Source organism: Ostrinia furnacalis, unplaced genomic scaffold (genome assembly GCF_004193835.3).
Source record: "Ostrinia furnacalis isolate ACB-3 unplaced genomic scaffold, ASM419383v2 OfSCF0388, whole genome shotgun sequence".
NCBI classification, from domain to species: Eukaryota; Metazoa; Arthropoda; class Insecta; order Lepidoptera; family Crambidae; genus Ostrinia; species Ostrinia furnacalis.
The window spans coordinates 473,573-496,794 of record NW_021130627.1 but is presented as its reverse complement, the minus strand read 5'-3'; the positions used below and the strand labels follow the sequence as shown (position 1 = coordinate 496,794).

The 23,222-nt window shown below is 36.8% G+C and overlaps 1 protein-coding gene across 1 annotated transcript in view; it reads left to right on the top strand.

Moving 5' to 3' along the window:
• The first annotated feature begins 18,746 nt into the window (after window positions 1–18,746).
• Camta (Calmodulin-binding transcription activator) overlaps window positions 18,747–23,222 on the top strand; it is a 63,780-nt gene continuing 59,304 nt past the window's right edge. Inside the window, exon 1 of the mRNA XM_028317307.1 lies at window positions 18,747–18,877. Within this exon, the coding sequence (XP_028173108.1) occupies window positions 18,758–18,877 (120 nt within the window). The 5' untranslated portion in view covers window positions 18,747–18,757. The remainder of the gene's footprint in view (window positions 18,878–23,222) is intronic.

Below are 23,222 nucleotides of genomic sequence, written 5' to 3'. Positions count from 1 at the left end.
TTTAGACCATGCCACGCACCAAAACGTCCGGAAGTTGTAATAGTATTATAGAATAAACGTTAAAAGACTTATTTATTTAATTTTTCAATGCTTAAGTGTCCATTAGAATGAAAGGGTGCTTAATGTATTAAAAAAAATAGAAAATAATTATGATGGGTTAATGTTTTTGGGCGGTTTTTTAGGCGGTTTCTGACAATGTCCTTTAATGTAACTGAGCTTATGCACACGGCTGATGAACATGCAGATGACTTTTGATTTTTGAAGTTTTAAAACTTTTTAATTTTATGAAAAAATGATTTGAGACTCAACGCTGCGCTGCCTGGAAAGCTTTAAATAGTCATCATAAAGAACATATTAGTGAGGATATAGTCATTGACACTAGCAGAAAATCTATCTATGTAGTCTGCGCACTTTACTACGCAGAGCTTAATACAAAACTTAACGTAGAATTCTCATAATCTAAAAAGTGTCACCAAAAAGGCAGGAAAAAATAAGGGTTTCTCCGTACAATCTCAAGCGACTGGAGGGTCAAGTGAGATCTATTTAGGATAGTGGCGGTGAAGGAAAAATCACACCTGTTTGTACGCAACATCATTATCTGGGATTTTGTGGGGTGGAGGTAACGTGTGTTCGTATGAGCCGAGGCGTATAGGCAACAATTGCGTAGAAAATTTGTTAAAACATTGCTTTTAGCAAGTATTCTGAGTCAGTATTTCTGCACTGTCTTTACTTATATCTAATCTCTACACACAGACACAAAATTATATACACAGACACATAATTTAATAAAATATTGTACAATAAGACATAAGTATTTAATTAAGAAATTAATGTAAAGATGTTGACTATACAACTGGTATGACTTTTACAACTACAGGCATCTGAATTCCTTTTCGATTTCACATTTTAACACGAGTACCGTGAAAAAATCGATTAACGTATTGTGTATAATGTACGATTGTTTATAATGAAATTACCTGGGATTACAACAGTCTAATCTTTAGGTAATTTCATTATACACAACATCTTTCTCTGTAAAGTTTTCTAAACACACTCAAGGTGATAGCTATTTTCAGATGAGTGACCTTTTTATAGATTTTTTAAAAGGATAACAATAAACGTGAGTTACACAGACGTCTCACAGGACAGAGAAGTAGCCAAATGACATTTCGACTTGGCAGCCCTATCAAAAGTTCAAAAGCTAAGCCTGCAATCGATACATTAACCATTAACGGGAATCAGGCGAGCAAACACCGTCGCTAATAGAAAGCAATCGCGCGCGCGCGCAGCCTGCATAAATCAACGCTGAGTGATGCGGCCAAACACTACAGGGCTGTGCGTACGTAATTAATTGTAATCTGTTTTGCGTCTTTAATAAATAAATAAATAAATAAATAAATTAGAGGTAAACCTTGTAGTTGGACATTCATGGTCAGTAAGAGTAGGTGCACACTGTTGATTTTTAGTTGGCCGATAGTTGTGCCCGTTTTTAATTTGTATGAAGAATCGGCCAAATCGAAGCAACGTAGTGTGCGCACTCCCATACATGCACTACTGATCAACTGCCCGACTAAACTATCGGCAGACGAAAAATCAACGGTGTGCGCCTACTCTTAAATTGATCAGTTTGAACTGAGATACATCCAAAACACTCACAGTGTACAATGCATTTAAATCTACGATTTCACACATACAGTTACGCCCGTATTCACAAACATTACTATGAGTTCTCACAGTGCGCGTGGACGTACAGGGTGATACATGAACCAATCATAGAGCTCTAATTAACACTGTGCGTTCGATTTGCTGCTTCACTTAAGCAAGTATGTTCAGCTTGCTACCTTATTTAGACAAGTATACTGGCGACTATCCTTTCAAACTACTATAACTTTAATGTTCTCACAAGTATAAAGAGCAGAAAGGATAAAGTAACATTTCATGTTAGCTTCATGGCCTCGAATTGACAGAGGAATTTTGCCGTTCTTAAAAACTATCGCACCCGCAGTATTAAATAAATCAACGGATGTTGAATGATTACTGAATCATTATTAACAATAATGACTTTGAATCCTTTAAATTAAGTTTTTTAAGCTCTTGAAAGTTAGGCTCAGAATCCACTCAAATGCCACTATGTTTAAAATTTCCCCAAAAACTTTAAATACTACCTACTCTCACTTCTGCTAGACCCAAAGACTACCTTAAAGTTAGGAGTAAATACCTTATGACAATAAGTTCGCCTTAAAACTACAAAATCAACCAGTATCGCCGTCATTCGTTCTGATGAAATTAAACAAAGCTTAATATGAAGACTTTATATTTTAGAGTAAAATATATGAGAACATTTTGTCAACGCGACAAGGACGAGAGTGCCCATAGACAATATTAGTAAGGAGTGTATTAATCAGTTCTCGTAATAGGCCAACTTTACGACTTAGGCCACTGTCTTCAAAAGCCTTTGCTAAATTTTCCCACACCTGTTTTGCATTTTGGGCTTCTTGAATATGTACATACAAAATCGGGTCAACTAATAGTATTAGTTTTGACTTGGCTTTGGTGTCTTTTTTCACGGAGCTAGGGTCAGTAGCCACTGGTTCTTTTAAAATGCAGTCATACAAATCTTCAAGTTGTAAGTATGCCCTTACTGCAAAACTCCAAGCAGCCCAATTCTCGCGACCCGTTAGCTTTTCAATTGACATTAAATTACTTCCAGCCATTTTTATGTACGTATTTTCAATGACATTAGCTGAAAAACTAGAAATCACTCGCGAGCCCGGTAAGTAAACAAAATACTTTTCTAAATGCAAAAATAAACATAACGGCAGGCTTGGGACGGCCCATAACCTGATCTGGGCCCATAACCTGATGAAATTAAACAAAGCTTAATATGAAGACTTTATATTTTAGAGTAAAATATATGAGAACATTTTGTCAACGCGACAAGGACGAGAGTGCCCATAGACAATATTAGTAAGGAGTTTCTATTATGCGTCCATAAATCCAACATCACGTTCATGCTAGGCCATGAACTCTCGCTCGAGTAATTACGACAAGTTTTCCGAGTTACAAATGCATGCTCTAAATCGGTATAGCAATTGCCAATAGTATTGCTAATAGAAAGCGATGTAGCGCCGAGCAAACACAGCCCTACATAAATCAGGGTGCTCAAACAACTGAGCACGGCCGTGACGATGTAGGCAAATACGAGACGAGGCTAGGGCTGCCACTTTTTTATTAAATGCATTTGCCTTAAAAACTAGAAAAGACTAAGGCTAAGTTGCACCATCTTACTTAAACTTTGACAAGCGTCAAGTCTGTCAAACTTTCTACAAAAAACACCGGTTATCGTTATAGTTACGGTCAAAGTTAGGTGGTGCAACTCAGCCGAAGTGATGTTTGTTAAATGAATTTGCCGTTGCCATTAGAAAAACGAGAAAGTTGTGTTTTAGTAAAATTTTCGAATTAAACAAAAAAAGAACTTCAATCAGTCTAACTGGAGATATGGAAATGAGTTAAAAGAGTGTATTTCGTCGTGGAATTTTAAAAATTGAGACATAATTTATCTCATAACTACATATTGTCATGTTTAATATTAGGTAAATTTTTCAAATGCTCAAGTTACCATCGCATGCGTCAATTTATCTCAGTTGCAACAGCCCTACGGTCCGAGTAAATCGCTGGACGAATTATAGTCATGTAGCCGGCCGGCCCGGAATCCCGCGGATCCGGCAACTTACTAAACAATTCTACTTAGAGAGACCAGGTGAACAGCGTTTTGACAATATTTGAGTCCAATAAATGTTGGCAAAAATGTCGCGGAATTTTTTGTGTAAGTATTTATATGGACCCTTTTGATCTAATGGCAATGAAACGGGGATTAGTATTAAAAAATCAAACATATTTTATTTTGTAACTAGCTTTCCGCCCGCGGCTTCGCTCGCGTGGAATTTTGTCTGTCACAGAAAAACTTTATCGCGCGCGTCCCTGTTTCAAAAACCGGGATAAAAACTATCCTATGTTCTTTCCCGGGACTCAAACTATCTCTATGCCAAATTTCATCAAAATCGGTTGCGAGGTTTAAGCGGGAAAGCGTAACAGACAGACAGACAGACAGACAGACAGACAGAGTTACTTTCGCATTTATAATATTAGTTGGGATTTGTAACAGTATCAAAACTCTAAAATGATAAAAATACTGCCCGTCGTAGTATGAAACGCTACGATATGTAACGTCTTGGTACGAGTACTACGACCGTAGCGCGTAACGAATGTCGTAGTACGGTCGTAGCGCTTTGCTACAAAACTCGTAGCAAACAGCTATACTACACACTCGTACTCGAACTTATTGACTACACAAATAAAGTATGTTAGTTCGAGTATTACTAAAGTACGTGCAAAGTAAGTTAGTATCGTTTAGTGGTAGAGGAAAAATAATTTGTTTCAAATAACCTTACTTATGGATAGTTTTAAATAACTTCAACAAAGTTCATAATTGCTGGTCATTTAAGAAGGCATTTAGTCTTTAGTACAATGTTTCGTTTTACCATTTATTTTAAATTAGTTTTGTTGGTTGTTATTTTAAAAATTAGAAAGCATTGGTTTTACTGTTCTGGAAAGTTTTAAATGTAACAATATGATATCGATGGGATGGAATGAGTTGGGATTAGTCCCATAGATACATTTAAAAAATTTTTTAACATGTATTTTTATTTAATTAAAAGTGTCAAAGTCATTCCAGTATGACACCTGCACAAAAAGAAATAAAATTAAAAAGGAGAAGTTTTTTTTATGCATATCAAGACAAGTATTTGACCACAATCGCACCTGATGTTAAGTGGGATGCAGTCTAGGATAGTACATATCTCCCCTGTAAGTGCCTTTTCACTCTCGCCTTGAAAAGGCCCGGTGTTTTTTACTAATTTAAAATTTCTCAACATCACTCCTGTCTTGACTGCAGTCAAAAATAACCATAAAGTGATTAGTCAAGTGGCTCGTTACTCAAGTCACATTTTCCATTACCAATTACTCAGTCGGCCTCATTCGTATTTAATTATGAAAAATGCATGTTAGCTTGGATTGCTATTTGAGGAGTGAAAGTACATTTTAATCTCCATCAGAAGCGGGATATAATTCACACTTAGTTTTGTATTTTTTTGCTGTATCATTTGTTGAACTTTTGATATTGTTTTAAAATGATTTATTAATGGAATCGAAATACGAGTAATAACATAGGGAGAGAAAATGAAAACAAAACTAATGTTAATGTGAGATAAAATAAATATCTGGTGCTTTTAAAAAATATTTTTTGGCAACTGAAAGGTAAATTATGGGGCAATTAAAACCTTCAATCAACAAACGCTTTTTGTGATTGTAAATAGCTTTTTCATATTGTTTTCATTATAGGCAAAAAAATTAATGCCTAGAATACTTTAATTTACGTTTATTCATATTTTGCAAAAGATAGGTTTATGCAACAGCAAACAAAAAATATTTCAAAGTCATTAATCTTCTTAATTGTAACGTTTTACACGTGCTTTTTTTAAGCCTATTTACAGAAATAAATGAGTTTTATTGAATTTGTGACCAATCCATCTACATAAGACAGATAACTCTGGCAGAGATCAAATCTATTCATCTACCTAAATAGAAGATAGATAACCATCTGGCACAGATCAAGTCACGTATGCCCATGCATTATGACTGGCCATCCAAAAGTCCGGTTTAACTCTTCAAAAGCGCATTGGGAACGGTGCCCAGACGACCTCTCATTCGTCAGCATTAGTCGAGATCTTCTGTCTCCATCACACTAATCGCCCCGATAAATACCAGACAAGGACGGATTCATGAAGAGAGCTCGCGAATTAGGTAGTCATGTCCACTCGGTAGCCGTTTGTTGGTAGATTAGTTCGCCGACTGATTCGCAGATTTAACAGCATCGGTTAACGTGATTGGATAGGTTTGTCACCTAATTGGTCGTTGATGTAGTGGGGCATTAGTGGCGATGGTAAGTGAGTAGACTTGTTATACTCGTAGAGAAATAATGGGGAAGAGAGATGAATTATTTGAACTCAAAGAAAGATTACCATTCTTTGTTTGGTCAGATGGAATTATTTGATTAATAATTAGTTGTCACTTTGGCATCGTCTTCTATAGGTTGAATAACTAAAAATAAACTCTAATTTGAGTAGGTAGGTTGTATTTACTATCAGCAGGTTTCTTTTTAATTCCTTACACAGTTTTCGTCGTGAGGCAGTAGACAACAAGTGACAAAAGATATCTTGACTTTTGGACTGTACATTTTTACGCCGAAAATGTTTTTTCTGCCACTCCTACTGGTGGACAAAGACCTATCCCCCAAGGAATAAGTTAACTTTGAATTGAAATGTTGAAATATTAATTGTTTTAAGAATTTTGCATTAGCTTGATTTAGTTAATACAACTGAAAATAATTACACCCACATGTCAAGCCAGCAAGTACTTACTTAATGCACGGGTGACGGCGGCAACTTAAGGCTTTCTTAACAGACGCATTAATTAAGTAATGTTAACCGTGACAGGCTCGCGAGTTGTGACTTCACTGAGTTGTGAAATGCGGTTATTTTGTGGGGTTGGAGTTTAAATAAGTTTATTTTACGCTTAAGTACGGATGATCAGGATAGTTTGATGAGGTACTTTGTAGTTTCTGAAATTACTGTCATTCTTATTATAGATCAAATGTAATTATTTATGTAATGTACTAGCAATTAAATCAAAGGCTCAATAAAGAAATTTCCATAGCTATTGTATGGTTAATATGTAGGTACCTAATATTCATCAACAAGAAACTCGAAGTAAAGACAGCCATAACTGTTTATAAATAGTCACAGTATTGTAATATAAATTTAATCATTTTTACAACAAGTTTGTTTCACAACATACCCAAGACAAGATAGTACCTAAGTAACGCATCCTTATAAAACTTATTTGCGCAAAACAACCACTTTCATGTTCATAAAAGCGCATGTTCCAACGTGTTCACGGCGAACAAACTCGCCCTTTGTAAAAAGTTCAAAAGAAAAACTTGCCGGTAATAAAACGTAGCGCACAGAAAACTTCGTGAAATACGTGCAGTTGCTGTGTTTATAATAATTTATGAAATTAGCACTTGGCGCACTCTCAAACTGGAGCGATGTAGGAGACATCGTTTGAAAACAAATCTTTTTAAGATCTGTTTTCGGGGTTTTACTCGTATTTACTTGTAGTTGTTGGATTTAGGTAATTACAAGTTAAAAAAGTTATGTATCGGTCTTGAATAGATGAGTCAGTAACATTTACCTTAAGCATATTAACGAATTGAGGCGCAAAAACAATTAAAACTCAAGCATACTCGTAGATTGCTTAAATTTCAATATTTTGACCCGCTTTAGGTCAAATTCCTTTGTATTTACTTACGAGTATGCCTGCTCTTTAATAATGTGCTGAGCAGCGTTGCCAGTTTTTTTTTTCGCCAAGTCGGGACTTTGGTACTTTTTGAGTGAAAATAGCGGGATTCTTCTGTCAGAAGCGGGACATAGTAAAAAAAACGTATACAATCAAAGGTTTTCAAATATTTATCTTTTTGTTTGACTTAAAATTACGTTTACGTGACAATAGATAGCAAAAGTAGCCATAGAAAATGTATTTTAACAAAAAAATAATATTTAAAATAAGATTTACTGTATCGTTAAATTTTTCTTTAGAATATAAAAAGAAAAAAAATTAAAAGTTTTATTCTTTAGTTAGAATAATATGGCGTTTAAAACAATAGTCTGGTGAAGTGAGTGTCTCTCTCCGAAAAGCGGGACCGAGCCTGTCCCGCGCGGGACATTTAAATTTGATCTAAAAATCGGGACGTCCCGCCAAAATCGGGACGTCTGGCAACGCTGGTGCTGAGCGTCTTTTTGGAAGATAATAATATCTTACATCAACTTTGAGCGTGGGTGGTTCTTTGGCTCACACCACACAGTTAGGCCCCATGCCATGCAATTGAGACTGAGATTGTGATCAAGAACAAACCCGTTATATTTTTTAATAGGATGTAGAGTCAACAGCATACAAACTTAATATTTTTGTTACATAATAGCTCTTATTGCAGCTGCATAAGTTGGTATAAGTACAGGGTGGAATTTTGTAATACCACCTGGAGGGAAAGTACTCTTAATATTGTAGATAGAAAATTTTACTTAAAGAAAACATTCCTTTATTTTTGAAAAGAAAGAGAACTGCATTCAAAGGTTTTCTAATTTTTTTCCAAAATTCACCACCATACCATGCAAATACAATTTTCTGTAAATAATTAAAATAATTTAAGAATTCATGGTTTTCCTTTAATTTTATTTAACAAGTTTGTTGGAGAGATTTCATCCTTATACTTAACCCTAACGATCGATGCAATAAAAATGCAGGGTGTAATTTTTAACAAATTTTAGTTGGTTCGATTCCCGGGTATAGCAAGGAAATTTTTAGAAATCTTTGAATGCAGTTCTATTTCTTTTCCTAAATTAAGGAATGTTTCCTTTGAGTAAAATTTTCTATCTACAGTATTAAGAGTACTTTCCCTCCAGATGGCATTGCAAAATTCCAACCTGTATAGTTAATATGTTGTCGTTTTTGATTGACTAAATACGTTCCCAATTAAAATGTACTTGGAAATCAACAAACTGTTTAAGTTGTTAGTGTTTAAATGTCACTAAAACAAAATTTAAGCAAAGTTTTGTACACCGAAGGCCAAAGAGCCAACTTATTTCATGTCTCAAATAACTTAGCTAGACTAGTTTAATAAGAAAATGTGGTTCAAGAGTATAAGTTGTATAATGCTACATGGAACATCGCCCGGGGTAGGAATATTTCTTGTTGGGTTCTGTATTAATATTTTCTTTATTCTTTAAAAAATACTTGTATAACAAGTAAGTTATATTCGCCTTCGTGGCTTAGTAGAGTTGGACTCCTGAAACAAGAGGTTCTGGGTTTGAGTCTCAGTTAGGTATAGTAACTTTCACTATCATTTGCTTCAAATGTTAAGACGTTTGTCTTATGAAGCGTATCGGAAGAAGAAGTTAATATGGTCTGAAACGAATGTTGCGAGAAACTATAAATGTTAGGAGAAGATTTTTTAAAAAGAAATAAGCAAAAAATCTATTCTTCCAAGAGAAGAATATAACTTCTGAATCAGTTCTTCCATAGCACACAATTTTATTTTACTGTCAATAAAGTACATAAAAGCGCAATTTAACTTTGACTAACGCCAAACTTAATGTTCAGCAGACATTTTATCGCAGTCTTATCTCCCCACTGGACCCTGGAACCCAAAAAGAAAGTTTCATAGCAAGTTTTTGTTTATTTCTCGCTTGCACCGCATCGCATGACGGCTCTGCAATTAGCAGCGGTTCTGTTGGTTGGTGGCAGCCGCGCCGATCCACTGTTTTTCCTTCGGATATTAAGCTGTTTTCTTATTTGATTATAATTGATATCAAATAGTTTTTGTACGTAAACATTTTCCAGCTTTCACATCAGGGCGTCAGAAGCGCGACAGCAGCGCGGCATCGGCGTTTTTATAATGTGAAGGCAGACATCTGCTGTCATATAACATGAAATTATCTGCAGCGGGTCGGTCACGCGTTTGTCGCGTTGCTAAAGTCGCCTAAATGTTAAAGCGCTCTTAAACTGCTTACTTGACATATCACAAAACAACTAAAATGGGGTTTAATTAAGACCTTAAAATTATAAGCTAACACTATTTTTTCACTGCTAGACTGTGGCAGTCTACTAGTCTCCTTCAAAGAGAGCCAAAATTCAAGAATGCTTTTTTTAACTATTCCTAGTTATCTTCTTCAGTGAAAACGTCATAAATCATATACCTATAACTTAACAAAATACTATTTAAAGTACAAGTAAAATCGACTCATGCGACTAAAAAATTAGAATATACAGAGTGGAAACGATAAGTGATCTCACTCGATTATTTCTAAACTACACAAGATATCGAAAAACTGGTAATTTCACATTGAATTTTCGGATAGATGTAGTTTATTTTGTATCTTATTATTGGTACCGTTGAATAGAGCTCGTGAAGCACTTTCAGGATCAGTAACCAGTTATTCGACATCTTGCATAGTTTAGAAATAATCGAGTGAGATCACTTATCGTTTCCACCCTGTATGTCAGTGTTGTTTCTGGTTATTAACACCACATCCATAATAACGCTTTAAATCCCCGTAAAATACTTAATTGCTCCGCCTGAAACCAGTTTAATCCAGATATAATCGCTTCCGTGTGAACACCGCATAACTCTCATCGATTAAGATATTTATTTGCTATTTGAAAAGTTCCGAGCTGTGTTTACGGTTCAGCGAGGCAGTAATTCCGGTTTTTCAACGATAAATACCGAAATGTGGGTGAAATTATTCGGTATCGATGATTTATTGGTTTGAACGCCATTGTGGGAACATGCAGATTGGTTTTGCATGAAACGCCCGAGTTTTGGAGGTCGCCGTACGCGGCAAAAAGTACCTCGTTACGGTGGGACTGTTCGCTCTAGTGTGTACGCGGCCTTATTTATGATAGCATTTTGTTTTTACTTGAGCGCAGTTTAATTGATAGGTTGCTTTTGTTTTTTTTTTTGTAAAGGGGCGACCACATCAATGTACCTCTTACGTCGTTACAAATGGCTGTAAATGTTTAAATATCTCTCATCTTTTCTTATAGCGTAGTTACATTGTCAGTTACTTTGAGCAAATAGTGGATACATTATGAAAAATCTTGTGTGTGTTATTTAATTATCTTTCTTGGTTGAAAATTTAAACCCGACCAACTAAAGACGAAAGAAATGTATATTCTTAACAACATTTTGCAATAGTCTCATGCATTCTCAGTATGTGCAATAGATTTCTTAAAAATATTAGCCATAAAAAATGTGTAGTGTCTAAACTTTTTATTTTTATGCTTACTTTGTATAATATTGAGGCTAACTATACTTAAGCCACTATTCGTCGAACAGCTAAATAATAAAGTAATAAAGTGCTCATAACTCCCTCTTCGGCGCTCGGGTTGCGTTTAAATATTTTTTACTGTCTTTGCCCACTTAATTAAAATGTGGCGTTGTTTTTGGCGATTTTCGCGATAAGCTGCTTTATTAGTGTTTATGGGCTAGTCATATTGTCTGCTTTATATCTTTGGGCAGGGTTTATCATATTATTTTATGCATGGTTTGCTAAATACCAGTTATTTTTTGAGCCTATTTATAAGAGCTTATACTTAAATATGCTGCGTATTATTATGTCTTTTATCAATGTCATTTTTAATTCTGTATTTTAAGTTCCGATTATTCATTCTAAGGCGTATACATATTTGTAAGCAGGTGTACAAATATGGGCGTAGGCAAGCCTCCTACTAAGGTGGACCGACGATCTGGTAAAGGTCGCGGGAAGATCCTGGATGCGGGCAGCGTAGGACCGTTCATTGTGGAAAATCTTGGGGGAGGCCTTTGTCCACGTCGACGTGTTGTCATTTGGCATTTGGCTGAAACGAACGTACAAATATTCTAAAATACAAAACTGCCCATAAAAACCATTGCAAAACTTATTCCAATTTCATCTTTTATTTTAGCAACAATTTTGTTTACAAACCGTCCCGTTTGTCAAGATTAGGGCGCGTTCAACACAAATCTCTTGTCACAATGACAGGCAATCGTCAACGTATCTATAACGGCGCGTCCACACTGCCAATCCAATCGGCGTGACGTACGGTCAAACGCCTAAAATGCTCGACATAGACGTCACTGATTTATACGTGCAAAGCGCGATTTATTCGCAACTGACAGCCATGAATCGCAATGTTTCGCGATATACCCTGCGTGTGACGTCACGAAATATGGCGCCGTTCCGTTTTTATTGGTGTATAAATTTAAATTGGGATGATATTTTAATCTGAGATTTGGCGCGATATAGCTCCTTTGAAGTTTACTGGTATTGGTTTTTTACGTGCAATGTGCATGTGCCTTTAGAAAAGGGAAGTTACTCTATTAATATGGAATAACGCGTTTTAATGCCAAATAATTGTGTGTATAGTTGCTAGAACATTTTTAGTTAGTGAATTTTTTGTCTATCGCATCCATCGTATTGTGGTTTAACCCACTCGTAACACAAGCATAATATTTAACTTACCACTAGCAGTTATTTACAAATTGCTAAAAAACCTTCTTTACAAGCAATTTATTCATCTAAGATATTCTATTCATAAAATAATGTAAGTATCGTTTACCTACTCCGAAGGAAGCCTCATCATTGTTCTAAAGAAAGATCAAGCTTTTAAATATCCTACTACGAGTATAATATTATAAATGCGAAAGTTTGGATGTCTGGATGTTTGTTATTCTGTAAAAACTACTGAACGGACTTTGTTGAAACTACAGTATTATAGTTTGTAACCGAGATTAACATATAGGCTATAATTTATGCCGATCTGTGACACTAAATTTCACGCGGGTGAAGCCGCGGGCAAAAGCTAGTTTTAATTATAATTTCAACGTTCTTGAGGAATATGTACGATTACATAAATGTGCTGTTATGTGGCTTGCTCACACGTGGCCTTATTTATCGCCTCTGGAAATAGAAGAAACACCTCAAGAGCCTCTTTATATAGGTCTAATAAACTAGGTACAATTTATTTAACAGATTGGAAATGTAGGGCAATATTTCTTGATGTTTTAGAGTTTTAGAGCAAATATTGAGGACAGAAGTTATAAGAAATATTCTAAAAATGTGGGAAGCAATGGACCAGCTATGTCAGTACCGTTTTTTATTACAGAATCGATAAAAAGTTTAGTAAGTAGATTCGAATGTCTTGGTAATCATAGTAAGACGTTCCATTGCTCAATGGACCGACGAAGAAATAGCTAGAAGCTAGCTAGCAGCGGCTAGTAAAACGGTAATTCGTATTTGGAGGCAGGGACTGATAAAGACTGATAATATTATAATGACGTTTTAGACAAAAATCTTTTGCCTTTAAATTAGCTTTCAACAGTTTTAGTGTTCGTTCGTTTCAGCCAAATGACGTCCACTACTGGACAAAGGATTTCCACCGGTCCCGAGCTACCCGCATCCAGGTGGTACTTCCCTCGATCTTCACCAGATCCGTCTTCCGGTCCGATGTCGCAACTCGAGAACGATTTAAAATATTTATGTGTTTATAAAAATGTGTATTTCACTTAAAGATTTTGAAGTTAATCGTATAATAAAGAAAGTACCTAGTTAAATTTGAGAAGCAAAACTACATCTTAAATGGAAGTGACCTAATAAAAACGGACTTAACATATCATAAAGTCCCGTATAATTTTGTTCCGACCGAATATTTTGCAATATAACATTTTATTATCACGGATTCCACATAAATTGAAGTTTATTGAAGTCTATTTTATTATTAAGCCTGTACGCGTGTGATATGTGAGTGTGTGACCCAAATCGAGCGTGGTCATGTTTTTCTAATACGGATTTACATATTCGACATTTTAGTACGGTCCCAAGTAGTAAAATTGGCCTCGCTCCCCAATACAAAGTTGCGAATTTTTAGAAAATATTGCTCCATCGCTATTAGTTTTATGTTTAGTATCTGTTATTGGTTTCATGTTTATTTTGTGATTGGTTTTGTTTCCGTATTGTTTTGTGATTAATGATGTGAGGCGAACAATATACCAACTGTTATAGTCTCATAAAGTAATTGAGGGACTAAGCCCTCCTGTCAAAAAGTATGGAAACAATGATTACGAATTTTAGCATTCAAAGAATGCGGTCTGTCGCTTTTCTTTTGAAGAAAATAAATTGAAAAGACAATGGCTTTAACAAAATATTTTATTTGTAAAGACAACTGTCAGAACAAATATAAGCAACTTCTGCTAATTGCCCTTGAATTAATATCACCCAGGTAGACCATTCATTAGTTAATTTGTTATAATTAATACAACGCCATTCACGGGCTTGGGGACAAAAGAATTTTAATTGTGTCTGAAAGAAGCTCTGACAACTTTGAGGCTACTTTTTGTAGTCAAATAATTTGTAAACTTATTTTTCAGTAAATTGAATCAGAATTTTACTGTGAATAAACAACAAAGCTTTTTCATGCTTGTTAATTTTGTTGAGCTTCATATTTTTTGCTTACGATAATACTGATTTATATTATAAAAGTCTACTCTATTTTGTTTTACACATTTCTATAACTTACGTGAGGACCTTTAGGTGTATAGGTGTTAATTTACATAATGAATGAAATGTTTATTTATTTTATACAACTGCCATCTTCCTCAATTTTTTCGTTACGATTTGGTATTTATTTTTTATGTTACTTGTGTACAATAAAGATGTGTAATTTTAAGTAAAATAAAATGTAGGTCATCTAGAAATATACCTACCTGATTTACACTCATCATCATCTCAGCCATAGGACGTCCACTGCTGAACATAGGCATCCCCCAATGCTTTCCATGTTGATCGATTGGTAGCGGCCTGCGTCCAGTGTTTCCCTGCTACCCAGTGGCGTAGCTTGGGGGGGGCAGGGGGGGCCATGGCCCCGGGCGGCATATGAAAGGGGGCGGCGGATAAGAAAAAAAACATTGCATGAACAAGAAAAAAAAAGGTCGACTATGTCTACGTTGAGACTAACAAATCTAGCTATACTGGCAATTGAAAATGAGATACAATTTGATATCGACGATTGTGTAAAAGATTTTGCTTTGAAAAAAGCACGAAGAGTACATTTTTAATCTATTTTTTTAAGTAATAGCAACAAAAATATTTAAGGAGCTTACTTACCCCTCTAAAACTTGCGCCACAGATAATCTTTCGTGATTTCTCTTGTTACAAACCGAAATAAAAAAGTGGTTTGTAAATAGTTAAAGCCATATCTAAGCTACTTTTAAAACCGTGTATTTATTATATTCTGCAAGTTCGAAATTCAAAATTAGCTAAAATGGTAACTTTTAGCAGTAATTAAATCTGTAACTTGCTGCAAATATCTAATGAATTCAAACAAATTATTTTAAAAAATAGCTTCGATACATACACTTCTGGACACATCTACTGACCCACCTTAGAGTTTAGGTTTCGTTGGCCCCTACCGAAATATGATTGCTAGATTGAACAAAAACTGTTGATGCAGTTTTAAACCTGATACATTTTACCATCTTTTTCGATCGTATTGTTTTAAATTTGAATTCAGAATACCATACGACATGGAGCTACGCCTAACAAGTCGGATATGCGTCTTGTTAAAGGCAATTGATTTTTGAATAAAAAACATGTTTTATCAAATAAAGGTTTAATTTAATAACACGTGTTGCCTCCATGGGCATCTACCACAGCTCTCATACGATTAGGCATAGAGTTCATCAACCGCTCTATGAAATTTTAAGGGATCATCTCCCATTCCTCTTCTATGGCAGTTTTCAACTCCTGCATCGTCTGGGCAACTGGCTGACGAGCCCTAACACGTCTTTTTAGCTCGTCACACATGTGCTCAATGGGGTTCATGTCTGGGCTTTTGGCTGGCCAGTCCATAACTGTGATGTTCACATTCCGAAGATATTCCCTGACGATGCCGGCCGCATGGGCTCTTGCATTATCATGCATAAAAAGGAAATTTGGGCCCACATAGTCCGCGTATGGTATCACGTGAGGTTCTAAGCACTCACGAATGTACCTTTCAGCATTTAATGTTGGCAGCCGTGGTCCTGTAACAACGTCAAGTTGAGTTTTGCCGCTCGCGGATATACCGCCCCAGACAGTCCATGAGCCACCGCCATAAGCAACCCTCTCTTCAAAGCAGCATTGTGCGAAACGCTCTCCCTTACGTCGGTAGACGTTCTTCCTTCCATCATTGCCATGTAACACAATTTTAGACTCATCAGAAAAGAGTACACGGCTCCAATCTTGCTGTGTCCAATTTAAATGACTGCGTGCGAAATGAAGGCGCGCTGTTCGGTGGGCTCGCGTTAGTTTGGGCCCATTAGCTGCCTTGTGTGGTACCATATCGCGTTCTTTGAACCTTCTCCGAACAGTTCGAGCGCTCACAGATACTCCGTGGAAGTCGCGAAGTTGGTTTTGTATCTCAATGGAGGTAAGGTGACGATTTCTCAAGCTGGTCGTCACGATGAATCGACCCTGCCTTTCAGTTGTGACCCGAGATCGTGGCCTTCCTTGGCGACGAACAAAGCCACCAGTCTCTAGGTACCTCCGATAAACATTTCGGACCGCAGATCGACTTAAATTAAGTTGAGCACTCATGTTTCTTTGGCTGTGTCCGGCCTGAATAAGTGCCACAGCTTGGGCGGCGACTTCAGGTGAAGTATCCATAGATTATTGATAGAACCTCACCTTAATGTTAAGAATAAGTAATGTTTGTTGCAAAACCAAAGATATCAATCACTTTTTCAAGAATTTAATCCAAGTAAACCAATAAAACCAAGTTTTCTTAGTAGGTATTCGATTGTTTGATATCAACAAACAGGCTCCAAATTGTCTTTTGTCCAAAATCTCTTTAAACTCTGTGTAAGAAATTAAAAAAAAGACTATTGAATGAAATTGTGAATGTGCCAGGTTCAAAACTGTATTTTTTTTTTTTTTATGTGACAGGAGGCAAACGAAACTTTTTGCTCGACCTAATATAAAATTTTAGCTAGGACCAAATGAAACTGAAAATACAAGATGGGCCAGTAGATGTGTCCAGAAGTGTATTATACATTTTTCAAACCACTTTTTTAATTTCGGTCTATAACAAAAGTAATCAAGAAAAAATATGGTGGCGCTGGTTAGCTAGGGTATACAACCCTTAATAATATTAAGCACATATGTTATTCCTTCTAAGTTCAATGAGCACTGTATATAATTTAAGATAATATTTACTCTCAATTGACAAATAAATACTTTAATACTTGTTATTATTGTTTATTGTTATACACCTAGTGTTACATAATAAAACTGAGCTAGGTATTTAAGAAAATCAAACTTCCTGTGGGTTTCAAGCAATTGCTTCTTTTTAATGTATTTTCCTTCTGAAGCAGTGCGTGGTAGTTTATTTTGACTTTCAACAAATAAGGTGAATAGTGTACCTGAAGTCTATTCAATATAATATTTAAACTTTAAAATATTTATAATTAAAATAAAGGGCGGCGGATTTCCGGACGGCCCCGGGCGGCGAAAAGCCACGCTACGCCACTGCTGCTACCATTACGATGTCGTCGGTCCACCCATCCCACGCTGCGTTTTCCGGTACGCGGCCTCCACTCCAGAATCTTGCTGCCCCAATTACACTAGTATCTTGATAATCAGCAGAATCATAACCCAAATGGGAGCACTTATACCCGAATTACCTAAGTTCTTGTTGGTACAAGAACTTACTCTCTGGTAATTCATCCGTCTTTACAGGCCCATAAACCGTGAGGTGTCTCTAAAAGTCTGAAGTCGAGACTTTTATTATTACACTAGCTTCTGCCTGCGGATTTGTGTAAGTTTTGGTTTCTAACATAAAGTCTAGTCAGGCCGCTACCAACCGGGCAACATGGAAAGCATTGGGGGAGACCTATGTTCAGCTGTGGACGTCCTATGGCTGAGATGATGATGATGATGATGATGAACAGAAAGTCTTACCTACTAGATTTCTTATTAAATCATAATTTTTTTTTTGGATCGCGTTTAGTCACTTTTGTTTGTTGCAGCAAAGGTAGCATATGTGATTCCTGTTTATCCCTATACTAATATTCATTGCATTGGCGCAACAGCTATTACCATCCCATAAAATCAAGGACGTACGTACGTGTTTTATTCAAAACTGATAAGTACTACTGTACAGTATAAAGTAGGTACCAAGGTAAATAGTAGGTATGGCCTTCTGTGTGGCAGGTGCTAATTTGCACAAAAGTCTATAGTTTGATTTATGTCCTATCTTTCACCTTTAATTGTGGCAAAATGTGCTCTAGCTTACCTATAAGGAAGCTCCTTAAACTCTATGGCATTTTAAAACGTTGTGGCAGGTTGTATTTTTCAACAAGTTAGATTTATGTCCTATCATTTCTATCTCTAATTGTGCCAAAATGTGCTCCAGTTTACCTCTTTGGGAGCTCCTTATAATTCCAAGACCGTTTCTTGTCAAGTGAGCGCCGGCCGATAATTCGGCCCTGTTTTATAGCCACGCTGTAAATCCTCCTTACGCCTGGGTATAACTCAGCCGGTCCAGCTGACTCGGAATGGGACCGCATTTATAAGTTATCTAAGGGATATTGACGAACTTATGTTCGGTCTAAATGCTGAAGTGGGTCATGAGGGTTTCTTTTGGTTGGTGTACGGTTGGGATTTGACTGATTTACGTTCTGCTTTGTGCTGCGGGATACTGAGTGAAGGTTCTTCTTGATTTGTTGGTTACAGAAAAAACGTGAACTGATACTTTTTCTGAGCTGAGTTCTATGTAACTGATGAAATTGACATTGTTCTACTTTTTCATATTGTATGACGAGGAATAATTGAATAAAAATAATGTTATTAATACTTTGTCCAACTTGGGATTGAATCCATTAATTGCACTTGCGTACAAAAACTTTTGCTTAGAGAGTTGAAACTGTTTTGACTTCTCAGAATAATAAAACTCCACATTAAATATTTTCATCTCAGAAAATACACAATTATTTCCTTCTCCTTTTGCTAATTATGAAAGAATAACTACAAAATCCTTTTCTCGTTGTTACAGGCCAAAAAGCGGCTCGATGCTGCTGTACAGCCGGAAGAAGGTCAGGTACCGAAGAGACGGGTACTGCTGGAAGAAGAGGAAAGACGGCAAGACCACCCGCGAAGACCACATGAAGCTCAAGGTCCAGGGGACTGAGGTAAGAAGCATATCTTATAAGATCGCAATGAGACTACATATTAATTTCAATCTAATCTAGTTAGCTATGAGAAAAGAAAGCAAGACTACCTACCTGCGAAGACCACATGAAGCTCAAGATCCAGGGGACTGAGGTAAGAAGCATATAATGTCATAAGGTTTTTTTGCGGATGAGAGGATAAAGGTTCGCTGCGCTCATGCGCGGCCCTGAACAAGATAAGATAGGATGTTATAAGGCCGCTATATGACTATTGAGCTCAATCTAATCTTATAGTGAGTTATGAGAAACGACGGCAAGACCACTTGCAAAGATAGCTCATGAGCTTCATGTGGTCATGATCCAGGGGACTGAATCGCAAGGTTTGACCTTTGAGCTCAAACTTCTCAGCACCAGCCCATATGTTTTCCCGAAGTGGTGGTAGGGCAAGCTATATTTGGGACGTGTATAAGTGCCCTGGAAAGGGCCTATGTACTGAATAAACTATTTCATTTCATCTGATCGTGTAATGACTTACGGGAAGACCGCAATATTTGTTGTATCTTTCTGCCATGGAGTCTGCAAAAGCCTTATTGAACACGAATAATCTCAATTTACAATCCCATAAACGGAATATTTAATAATAGTCTCAAGAAGTACAAGTACGGTTCTCGTTTCGTTTGATGATAAAAACCTCAGAAACTTCATAAAAAATTCTTACTTCTACCTTCAAACGTTACACAACCATCAAAACTTTGTTGCGGTTCCATAGACAGCTTGAAGCGTTAAAAGAATCTAGAACTCCAATTGTGACTTTCAAACATTTGAACGGAATTTTGAAGCAGACAAGGCCGATTGCGGACTTTCACTGATGTCTGACACCAGGAAAACGAAAGGTGGATTGTTTGATTTGGATTTCAATGCCTCACTATTGGACAGGGTTTAAGTTCGCCGTTAGGCCCGGTTTCCACCAAAGCGGAGCGGTGCGGAGCATAGCAGAGAAGATTTTTGAATAACCAATCAGATTCCATTATATGCGTTTTCAAGGCGAGAGTGAATTGGCACTTACAGGGCAGATATGTACCATCCTAACACCAGGTGCGATTGCGGTAAAATGCCTTGTCTAGCATTAAAAAAAAATGCACATCTCCACTCTGCTCCGCTTCGGTGGAAATGGATCGAGCGGAGAAGTGTCGGGCGGACTTGTTTTTCTATAGAATTTGACAGCGGTGGTGTGCGGCGCGATATGGAGAAGAGCGGAACGTTGCGGATATGTGCGGAGCGGTGCGGTGTTTCATAAATATCAATAGACTGACAGCTGACAGCTACGCACAGCTCTCACATCTCCTGTTGTCTCCGCCCCGCTCCGCTCTTCTCCGCTCCGCTTTGGTGGAAACCGGGCCTTACTATTGTACAGGCTTTTATGTTCGCCGTTAATCTGTTTGTTTCGTGCAGCCCGTTTTTACTTTGTTGCAACAATTGGGGCAATTGGGTGTTTGAATCGCTTACTTGGATTTGTACAAACACTATTGCTGAACTAATACAATACTTATGTCTATTATAGTGAAAGGTTTGCTTAGACAGCTCTGACTTAGATAGTAGGTCTTGTAAACTATGTCAAAAACGGAACAAATGATGATGATGATGATGATGATCCATCCGACCGATTTCGGCCATGGCGACCACTCCGACTCCTAGCTGTCTTGGCGGCGCTGGTGTGCCCGAAGATGTCAAAAACGGAACAAATATCTGACTAACAGAAAATGTAAACTTCAAACTGTTTATTAGTACACGTCCCAATATTTCAGTTTTTTTCTACATAAAGTGAGTTCTTCGTCATAAGAAAAGAAGTTGCGAATTTATCTAGGTACAGATAACAGCATATTATTATCAAGCTAAACATTGTGGCATTACGTGGATGTAATGGATATTATTTTGCAACCATAATGGCATGGGGCATACTGAAAACCATGGTCGTGGCCTTCCTCACCGTGGGCCACGGCATATTATGCTGAGTGGGGTCCCGTTGCGATGGCCAATGGGTGTCACTGCTCAGCTCACTTTCTCTTCCATTGTATGTTTTATGTGTTACCTCTAGCTTTTTTATTTACCCTTTTTAATCTTTGTGTGATGTCCATAGCAAGTTTCTTTCTTTCATAATGAAAAGTCTGATGTGAAGTTGACTGTACGTACATCTAATACTACTTACTCGTGTGATAATGAGTTCACTATCTCCCTCGCACCTACGTCGATGCTATTTAGCCCCATTATTTATACCTTGACCTACTGGAATAACTTTATTATCATACAAGAACATAATGTTAAAAACGGAAATAGCTGTTTCTCTCAGTAATTTATGTTCGCATTTACTTAATTATATGTAAACGCGGCTTGTAATAAGTTAATTTTCTGTGGGAGTAGTAAAATTAAAATTATTAATATTTTGAGCGCGCTTGTTAAAGGAGTAAATTATTTTTCGTATTATCAAGAGATAAAATGTCGGTAACAAAGTTATTTTAATGATGTTCTTTATTGATTACCTTGGTTGATTGAGCCGTGAGTCTCAGGTGTATATGTCATGAAATATTTAGTTGCATACCTAAAATAAACTTTGATTTGTTTGAAGCACCTGATGTCGTGCCCTGAGTTTGTACCTGAGTGCCCAAGCAACTGCATTCAGGAGGATTTGATGAGTGCTACTGACAACGCCACTCTTGTGGCGGAGTTTTAGGCTGATACTGTGTAGGTTTGTTGTCAACACGAAAAGAAGACTTTGATTTGTAAAGTAAATTAGTAGCAAGTAAAAAACTACCAACCGGTCAATCTGGAAATCATTCAGGGAGGCCGATGTTCAGCAGTGGACGTCCTGTGACTGAAATAATGACGTGATTAGTAATTAACAAAATCGTTCTGATAAATTCTAGCATCATCTTTGAGCTCAAACTTTTAACAAAGGAATCAAAGAATCTTGGCCGCCAGGGCCGTGCCACTATTGCAACGACTTAATCTCTAAGACTGAACTTTGTATGTTTTGCAGACCCACTTTACACGGGTGGCCTTTTTGTCCATAAACAAGTGACAGTATTGCGTGCCCCGGTGGGCTGGTGCAAGCGTTGAGAGCTTAGCGGGCACCTACTTAAAACAAAGGAAATATTAATTTAAAAAGGTTTTAATTGTAGGGACTAAGTTTTGTTGTGTCTCCTGAGATCAGCTCGAGAAGTATCTCAGAAAAATGCTTGGGATAATAGTTACCAAAAGACCTCCGATCCGTCCTCGGTACTTAACAGTTCACAGTCACTACCAAAATCTAGGCCGCTACTAGCTGCTCAAAAATAGTATCATGAAGAGACCTATAAAATCGCGAAACATTAAATGGAGTTACGTTTGATTCTCTTGCGTTTTTTGCATAGTAAGCAATCAAACATGATAGATATTTATCTAATAGGAATATCCGGACCAGTGTAATTCTTTGTAGCCAGAAACCTCAAAACAGAATCAGTAAAGGCTAAGTTGGTCCTGGACGAATTTAGGCTGTGAGTGGTAGGTAGCCCTGGAGAAGAAATCAAGTATTTTATATGCTCAATACCTCAATTTTAGAAAACTTAAGCAATTTTTGACCTTAGCTCCACAAAGGGTCAGTTGCGCCATCTAACTTTGACCGTAACTTTGACGATAACCGGATTTTGACAGATTTTTGACGTTTGTTAAAGTTAAAGTAACATGGTGCAATCCACCCTTAGTCCCTAAAACTAACCAAGGATACCACCATGGCCGCTAGCACCTCTCACTTCCACCAACCTTCCTGGCATCACTCCAAGATGTATACCACCAACACTAGGCGGCGTGCACTCCGCTATCATTGCAAAATAAGCCGGTTAAATGAGAATTAGAGTCGGTGTATTGGATTTAAAACGTTTATATCACTGAACAATGAAGACAGAGTTTTTGTAGCTTAACGGTGATTTAAAATTTTAAGCAAATTTTTAAACGAAAAATTAATGCCTGAAAAATTCGGGGAAAATCAGATACATGAATTAATAAGATATGGGGCAGTACTGAATAATGCGTACATATTTTTCACATGTTAATTTTACGAGTAATGTTGGTGAGATGATGAATCTGAAATTCATGTCCATTATTGGATTAAAATCTTACTCGCTTTTTCACAAATGTAATAAAGAACTTAAAACATTTTTAAGTCAATATTTATTGGCAGAAATTAATAAGAATTCAACTGCAAAATTTAAATGTTTCCTCGTAATTTCCTCTCCTCCTTTAGTGTACTTATTAGTTGTAAGTCTAACTACCTGTACCTACCTATGTCTAATGGTTCGAAGGCAATAAATAAATTTTTTATTTTTTATTTATT